The sequence below is a fragment of the Notolepis coatsorum genome (genome assembly GCF_963971535.1).
Source record: "Notolepis coatsorum genome assembly, chromosome: 5".
NCBI lineage: Eukaryota > Metazoa > Chordata > Actinopteri > Aulopiformes > Paralepididae > Notolepis > Notolepis coatsorum.
Genome location: NC_140169.1, coordinates 56,338,106 through 56,346,711, shown reverse-complemented (window position 1 = coordinate 56,346,711; position 8,606 = coordinate 56,338,106). Strand labels below are relative to the sequence as shown.

Genomic DNA, 8,606 nt, shown 5'->3' with positions numbered 1-8,606 from the left:
CCTGTCCTTCCTGGGTATGGTTGTGTTCACCTTCACGTTAGACCTCAGCAACATATACCTGGTGTTCTTCACTGCAGGTGTACTGGGGTAAGAACTTTTTATTTTATTTATTTAGCCTTTATTTAGCCAGATAAAACATTAACACATTGGTGGCCAAGAACGAGTTACGCCGTTTTTCCGTCATGCGTTGAACGCCAAGAACGACTTACGCCGTTTTTGGGATCAATATTAAATTTTTTCGCCATGGCATTCATAATTCATCCAGCCAACCTCTGGACTGCAGCGGCACCCTATATGAGATTGCAAAGCCTCAATACCGCCGCCTGGTGGATGGTCGGGCGAGTTACACTCTCGCCAAAACCGGAAGTGCCGATCGGTGCGTCGAGGAATCCCTCCGGCAGTCATATCTTGTTACGTGGATCCAGACAAACACTATAGTGCATTTGGATTTCTTTCTAAACTTAATAATCGATATGATTTCGGCGTTTATTGCGCCATACAAACCGGAAATGGATCTAGGAGATTGGCGTCAAATAATTGGGATCTTTTTCCTCCAGTCTCATCGGCGAACGGTAAGAGGACAGTAACGTTATTTTCAGCCCGATTGTTTATTCATTTCACTGCAAACCATCTGAACAATATATCAACCCATACTAAATAAAGCCGTTACTGACGATCAAGGAATTATAAACGACCCCCCCCCCCCCTTTTCCTTCACGCATGATGAAGCATAATGTATGTTGTGTGTGAGAGGGTGTATGCAAGTGTGAAACTGGGGTATCAGCAAGAGCAGGAGGGATCTACTGAGAGCGTGTCGAGTATTTTCTTGAAGGCAGTCAGTGAAGTAAGAGCTGTAAGTTTAAGGGTGTCTCGAAAAGCATTCCAGTCACTGTTTACCGGCTGTGTTTTATCTATGATATTAGGATGTTTTATATTCATAGTAGGGGTGTAAAGATCTCAATACCAAAAATCCAGATTCAGATTTCACATTCAGTAGTAGTGTCATTTAATTTCAAACCTTTATTTAAACTTGCAAGGCAACTGAGGTGTCCCTCATTTACAGTCACGTCGAGTGTACAGACGGAGTTAAGCAAACAAGGCATATCAAATCACAACAATGAGACAAGTAAGGATAACAATAAATGAAAACGCGTACAACCTGATTGACAAAGGTTGGAGATCAAGGTTTTAAACTCTGCAACAGAGAGGAGAATCTCAAGCTTTAATGTGAATCCCGGTCCGTACTCTATTATTATTATTATTATCTTATTTTTAGGCCTATTCTATTCTTATTCTTAGGCAATTTGTTTTGTTATTCTTATTCGTGACTTTGTTCTGTCTAAATGTCTAAATGTTTACTGTGAGCGATTTGTAGTGTAAAATGTCCCTCTGGATGATTAAAGTAGTTCTATTCTATCTATTCTCTTCTATTAAGGACTGTTTGAGTTCATTCCATGAGCTAGGGAGGCATCACAGTGAAAGGCAGATGCACCCTGTTCTGAGCATGTAATGAAATGTAAAACTATATTGACTATATTTTGGAGTAGAGAACCTGGGGGTTAAGACCGTGGTTGGACGGTCCGTGTACGTTTTGATAGTTTGTTTTTAGTTTCAAACGGAAATACGAAAAAAGGAAAAAAAACGGAAATACGAGGTGTTTTCCTATTTCCGTTTGAAACCAAAATCGAAAAAACGGGGAAAAACTGAAATACGAAGCTGTTTTTCGTATTTTGGTGTCAGAATCAAATGAAAAAAGGAGTAAATAATGGGCCGATTTTGGTCCGTGTATGTTTTGATAGTTCGTTTTTCGTTTTTGATGTGAAGAATGGAGAACGGAACCACGTGACAAGTACATTTTTCAATGTAAAAGCCATGCACGATCTAACGTGAACGAATATGTATAACATTATGAATAAATACATGCATTCTCGAAGTCAACTTCCTGTCTGTTGTTGCTACGCAACTGCAGCGTGGGGGGAAACTGTCCCGCCTGGTACATTGTGTACACTATTTAGTGGAGAAACGGATAGTTAAAGCGGAAAATTAAAGACAATCAAGCGGAATTTTCTTCAGTCCTTCACAATGCCAAAGAGCTGCTGTGTTACGCGTTATACTAATGACAAAAACAGAAATCCAAATCGCAAGTTTTATACCATCACAGAGGAAAAAGTGGCTGGCAGCTAACGTTAGCTACGTTAACCTAGACAAATAGCTACATGCTGAGCTAACGTTAATTATATCATATCGAACCGATAGGAGCTTATATCTTATCTAATCTTACGTGGATGTTTGATTGGGTAGTGGCACACGTGGTACCACCATGTAAGATTAGATAAGATAAGCTTCTATCGGTTCGATATGATGTAATTAACGTTAGCTTAGCATGTAGCTACCACGACCACAACACCAGAGGGAGTTAGCCGAACGTTAGCCGCCAGCCACTTTTTCCTCCGTGATGCATCAGCTGGTATTATATAAAACTTGCGATTTGGATTTCTGTTTGTTATTAGTACAAAACGTAACACAGCAGCTTCAATTTGGGTATTTGAGAGATGGCCATGTCTGCAGGTGTTTTGTATGGACATGATGTCAAGTCTGAATGTCTGAATCTGAATCTGAATCAGGGGGAGCTTCTTTGACTCATATCTCGCCTTAGAATCACCAGAAAGGCTTTCGAAATAGTGAAATGCCATGTTGGCCTCAATATTTTCAAAACAAATCGTATGAAAATGTTATGAAATGAACAAGAATGTGATAAAACATGTAATAAAAACGGAGCTCAACGCATGCATTTGATGGTAGAAATCCGTTTGTTACCCTCATACCAAGATGGCGGCGGTCTCGTGACATCAGAGTGTTTTCGAGAATACAGATCTATACCAGGGTAACGTTATGATACATACATTTTTTGTTTTGTGCATTTCATTTAGACATGATCTTTTATGTGAAGTAATAGCCTAATATGGTCTGTCCCAAATAGTGTTGTCTAAACGCACGTTACCCAACAGATATCCTAGTTCAGTGGTCGGCAATAGGCGACTCGCAGGCTGAAATAGGTCCACCAGCAATAATATCTGCCCATCAGATTATTTTGAGAATATGATTTTTGTGATGAAGATTCGCTTTATTGTATCGCAATCGGGAGACTTAGGTAAAGTTAGAAAGATATTCACAGATTCGAATTTCCGCGGTCAATAATTCTTAAGCGAAATGTTTTTAAAACACAAAGGACACCTCTTTCCTATTGTAGTAAGGTAGACAATGAGCTACAACCTTATTTTCACCTAAACGAGCCGTCCTCGGAGCTGTACAATTAATAATATTGATCTCTATGTGCAGTCGGCTGTGAGGCAAGTGCGCAGCCAGGGACCGTCTAAAAAGTGCAACACCGGAAAGAGACACTAGAAAAAGATTCAATAACTTCACTGTCATACAATATGGTCTGATATTAACATTCAGTATTCAATATTGTCTGATTCAATATTAACATTCAGTATTCAAGTAGAACAGCTAGATAGCCGTTGTGGACACTCACCGTTCCACAGCAAAACGGTAGGCAAGGCACCTTGGTTGAGAAATGCAGGTTTCAGTCTATGTGTTGTAGGATAGACAGTCTATCTATCCTGTCTCAAGATGCACAATGAGATCTTCTTCTTCTTCTTTTGAATTTCCGGCAGTGTAGACGCATCGTGGCGTATTACTGCCCTCCGCAATTCTTTTGATGGGCTCTTCTTCTTCTTCTTTTCCTGCAGTCTACTGGAACCCGTCATCCCCTACATTGTCCATTGGAGTGCAGCTATTGCTGCTACTTCCTGTCTGAGCCCCCCTTTGCGGGACACTCCTTGCCCCCTGCCATCTTATTCTGGGCTTCTTGGTCCCTCACAGCCCCCTCATCCAATTCCCTAACCACCTTCTCCCATTTCAGACCTTCCATTCCCAAATGTTGAACCGCTATCCTAACAATCATCTTTACCCTAGCTGTTCTACCTTCAGCCTCTGCCAGACCATTAACTACCCCTGCCACGAAGGCCACAATACCAAATTTCTCCTCCTTTACCCTCTCTCTATCCTCCTGCTCTACCCTCTCTGCCAAATGCCCTTCTCCAACCCCCTGCACCCTTTCTTGGCTTCCCTGTCCTACCCTGCTAACCGCCTCAGCATACGATAACTTACCCTCCCTTCTCACTCTCCGAACCGCGACCTCCTTCATCACCTCAAACTCCTTCTTCATCACCTCACACCCCCTGAACGCTACACTATGCTCCCCACCACAACTACAGCACATCGGCTTCACTCCCTCTCCACACTTCCCATAGTCATGTTCCCCGCCACACCTAGCGCACCTCTGCCCCTTCCTACACGTGGCAGCTATATGGCCAAACTCCTGGCACCTATAACACCTAAGAGGATTCTGAACAAATTCCCTAACCCTATACACCATTTGCCCTGCAAACACCTCCCTAGGAACATCCCCACCCTCAAACTCAATCACTACCGTCTCCGTCTCTATCCTATCCGCTCCCCTCTTCATCCTTTCTACTCTCTTAACTGTGCCATTTTGCCTGTCCTCCCTTAACTCATCCACCAGCTGCCCTACGTCCATCTTGACCGGCACCCCAGCTATCACCCCCTTACATCTCCTCTTCTCCCCTACTCTCACCACCTCCTGTATACCCACCCCACCAATGCTCCTCAACCTCCTAGCCCTCCCCGCCTGCTCCTCACTACCACACCCTACGGCCAGGTTCCCATCCCACAAAACTCTCGCGTACTTTACCTCCCCTAATTCCTCGTCAATGAGTTTGGGCAACGTGAGCCTGCCTATTCTCCTCTCTCCCCCCTCCCCCTCAAGATCTTGAGAGAATTGTTGAATATATATAGAACACAAATGTTCTAGAATGTTCTATTATGTCCTTATGCCGGTTGAGCATAAGGACAAACCAGGTTCAGTGGATACGGTACTGATACATCACCTTGAATCGCTGCCAGTATGCAGCACTGACATTTGTAAGGAAACGAGGTATGATCCAGTGCTCGCTCAGGTGATGGACATGTGTTTGTCAGGACACTTCCCTGAGGCGCAAGGGCAGGACAGTGCACTGACTCCCTATTACACAAGAAAAGATGAACTCTCAGTGGTACAGGGGTGTTTGTTGTGGGGAAATCGGGTGATTGTGCCTCCAAAATTGAGACCCCAATTACTACAGGAGCTGCATGCAGGCCACCCGGGAGTAGTTAAAATGAAAGGGGTAGCTCGTAGTTACATCTGGTGGCCGGGGATTGACGCTCAAATAGAACAACAGGCCAGAGTGTGTCAGTCGTGTCAGCGCAACCAGAAATCTTCCGGTCTCTCCCCACTTCACAGTTCGCAGTTTACTTCATATGAGTTTGCGTCTTTCCTTAAGGGAAATGTTGTGAAGCACATGCGCTCTGCTCCTTTTCACCCGGTGGTGGTCTCCCAGGAGGGGCCAGTGTCCTACACAGTCGGGGTAGGCTCGGGGCATTGGAAACGCCACACAGAACAGATGCGGGCCTGTGACCCGATGCTACTCACTTCAGTGGAGCCAATACCACCAGCCCCATTGGCGCAAACTGCGACAGTCTTTATGCCAGATCCAGTGACCATTTCCCCAGCGGGCGGACAGGAGTCCTCCCTAACCGGTCCCTCAGTCACGCACACTGAGGCAGCTGACTTAGAGCCAACCAGAACATCTACAGAGACTAGTAGGAGGTACCCGGTGAGGGTAACTAGGCCTCCTGATCGTCTCACATATTGAGCGGGACGTTCTGACAGTCTCAGTTGGACTATGGGGGTTATTGCACTATTGTTTTTTTGGTGTTATATTAGGAGGGGTCATTCCGGGGCACTTTATCACTATATTAGGTACTGGGTTTGGAAGTGGGGACAGCGATACGATTAAGTGGGGAGGAGTGTGATGTATGTGGCTGTTGGTGTGTTACGACCTCACCATTCCTATTCCTGCCCTCTAGGGGGAGGGCGAGCACTTCTTAAGGTGACAGCTCAGCCCGCTTCCGGGTTCGTTGTTATGGCAATAAAGCTAGCTAGAGCCATGGTCTGTAGTCCCTGTGAACAGCGTATTCAGTGTGATTAATATGCTACCATTGTCCGGGATCACATATATAATAATGACATCATCTGTGACATCACAAATGTTCTAGAATGTTTGATTATGACATAAAAATGCATAATGTTTCATTTGAACACTTTGACTGCCATGAAACGTCTTTTCACGTCATTGCTGGCCATGCTCAAGTTGCCGGGGGACGCTGTACAGCGTCCTTATATCAATATTTCAAAAATCTGCGATCGGATTCATATGTCCCCTCCGCTGGCCTGAGATCCACCAGCAGGACCCACTGAGCTCTCTGGCGGTTCAGGAGCGCCATCTGGTGGCCGATCGGCGCAATCGCCAAACAGGATGTTGAATAGAGGTTGTCCTAGACGACCGTAGTACTTCCGGCGCTCGCTATAGGTCCCGCGACTCTGGCTCGTCACACTACACAGTGATCGATTGCCAATAACTCGATAAACAACATGATTTGGACGTATATACCATTATACAAGCTGGAGATGGACCGGGTAAATTTACATCCCATAATGATAAGATTTCAACTCGACGATGATCGCCCAACGGCGCGCGGAGACTGGGGTGACTTTCAGCGTGTAACGTTACCGTCTTCGATACTAACTGCTATTATCAACATTTGACCCACATTAGATGATTGGTATAACGCTGCCCACGGAATTATAAACGCCCCCTAGCCCATCCGGTCAACATCAGATGACGTGTAGTAACTTCTAGAAGTACGTCTAGTTGGAATTTTTTATATCGCGCTGATTGCCATAAAACTGTATTGCATCATCAATATAATGCATTTGGGGCTATAGATCACGTTCTGGAGAAAGCTGCAGAAAGAGATGAAAACATACTTATACATTAGACCATACTTTACTATGAATATGTGAATGAAAAAGTTTAACGTTGCTACACAATGAACAATACATATAGGACTTTGAATGGGCCCTAATAATGGCAATGTAGCAATAGAATTTAAAAAGTTATAGCCATGCAAAGAAGGGGTACTTCTCCATAGACAAATAGAGCCGGCAACCTATGGTATATCATTAATTTAACCCAAGGCAACCAAAGTGTTAATCCTTTACTGTACGGCTTTGAAGTAAAATGTGTATTTTTCTGAGCCAAACCAAGCTGTTTTGTATTATACAAGCTAGATAATCTATAAATAGAGCTCTGTAGTTTGAATACATTCTAAAGGAACGCACCAACATTATGTGAAATGCTCTTGCCGTCTTCTCCAGAGTCAGACAAGAAGATAGATACCAGTTTCCTCTCTGTGCGTTCAGTAGAGAGCTATCCGGCTGCAGGCTAGCCTAGCTTAGCACGAATTAATGGAAGCAGATATGGACCACTAGCCTAGCTAAGAACTCCAGGAGAGGTGTAGGCTAGGATAGTGGTCCATATCCGCTTCCTTTCATTTGTGCTAAGCTAGGCTAGTGGTCCATATCCGCTTCCTTTCATTTGTGCTAAGCTAAGCTAGCCTACAGCCGGATAGGTTTCTACTGAACGCACGGAGAGGAAACTGGTATCTATCTTCTTGTCTCTCTCTGGAGAAGACGGTAAGCACATTTGCCATACTGTTGGCTTCCTTCAATGTATAAAGAATTGAAAAATCGAAATCGAATCATGACTCAAAATCTAAATCTGCATGGAATCTGAAAACGTGTGTATCGCCACACTCTCATAATTCATAGTGTTCTCATGACGGGCGTTTCCCGTCAAAAATAACCACAGCTCCTTAGCCATGGTTGTTATTTATTCATTATCACCTGTTCAATTACAATCACCTGTTGTTTGCCTACCAAGATGTCTACACGGATGATGTCATCATGGAATACTATGGATACTATAAACATTAAATATGTTCGTTCAGTTATTTCCTCTAGTTTCCTCTCGACTCTGACCTCTGGTCTGTGCTGCTGTGTTCTGGTCTGGTTACACTGTTATCGTGTGTTTCCTCTGACCTCTGGCCTCTGGTCTGTGCTGCTGTGTTCCAGGTTCTTCATGACCGGCTACCTGCCGCTGGGCTTCGAGTTCGGAGTAGAGATCACCTATCCTGAGTCTGAGGGCACCTCCTCTGGGCTGCTCAACGCCTTCGCTCAGGTACCTCCAGCCGCACTCTCACTAGGGCTGTTTCCCCGAAGCCTGTTTTTGGGCTTCGAACTTCGTCGGGGTTTTTCGAACGGACGTTCGAACCTTCGTTTTTTAATAATAATTAAAAAAACCCAAAATACTTTTTTTCAAAAAATCTTTTTATTTTTATATATATATATTTTTTATAAATATCCTCAAACTAAATCCTTAAAAAATGTATCATACACTTGTCCTAATAAACTAACCTACACTGTAGCACTCAACACTTTGATGAACATTGTTACTCAGCTGATAGAGTCGAGACCTTCCTGATGACTTGTCGTACAGAACTTGTAAGTCGCTTTGGATAAAAGCGTTCAGCTAAATGACTACATGTAAATGTAAGTGTGTGTGTGTGTGTGTGTGTGTGTG

The 8,606-nt window shown here is 43.9% G+C and overlaps 1 protein-coding gene across 1 annotated transcript in view; it reads left to right on the top strand.

Annotated features, from left to right (window-relative positions):
- Nucleotides 1–8,606, top strand: part of flvcr1 (FLVCR choline and heme transporter 1) — a gene marked incomplete at its 5' end in the record, with an annotated part of 72,163 nt that overhangs the window by 42,336 nt on the left and 21,221 nt on the right. The window contains 2 exons of the mRNA XM_084314112.1: nucleotides 1–87; nucleotides 8,099–8,204. The exon at nucleotides 1–87 is cut by the window's left edge and continues 24 nt beyond it. Of these exons, the coding sequence (XP_084170238.1) occupies nucleotides 1–87; nucleotides 8,099–8,204 (193 nt within the window). The remainder of the gene's footprint in view (nucleotides 88–8,098; nucleotides 8,205–8,606) is intronic.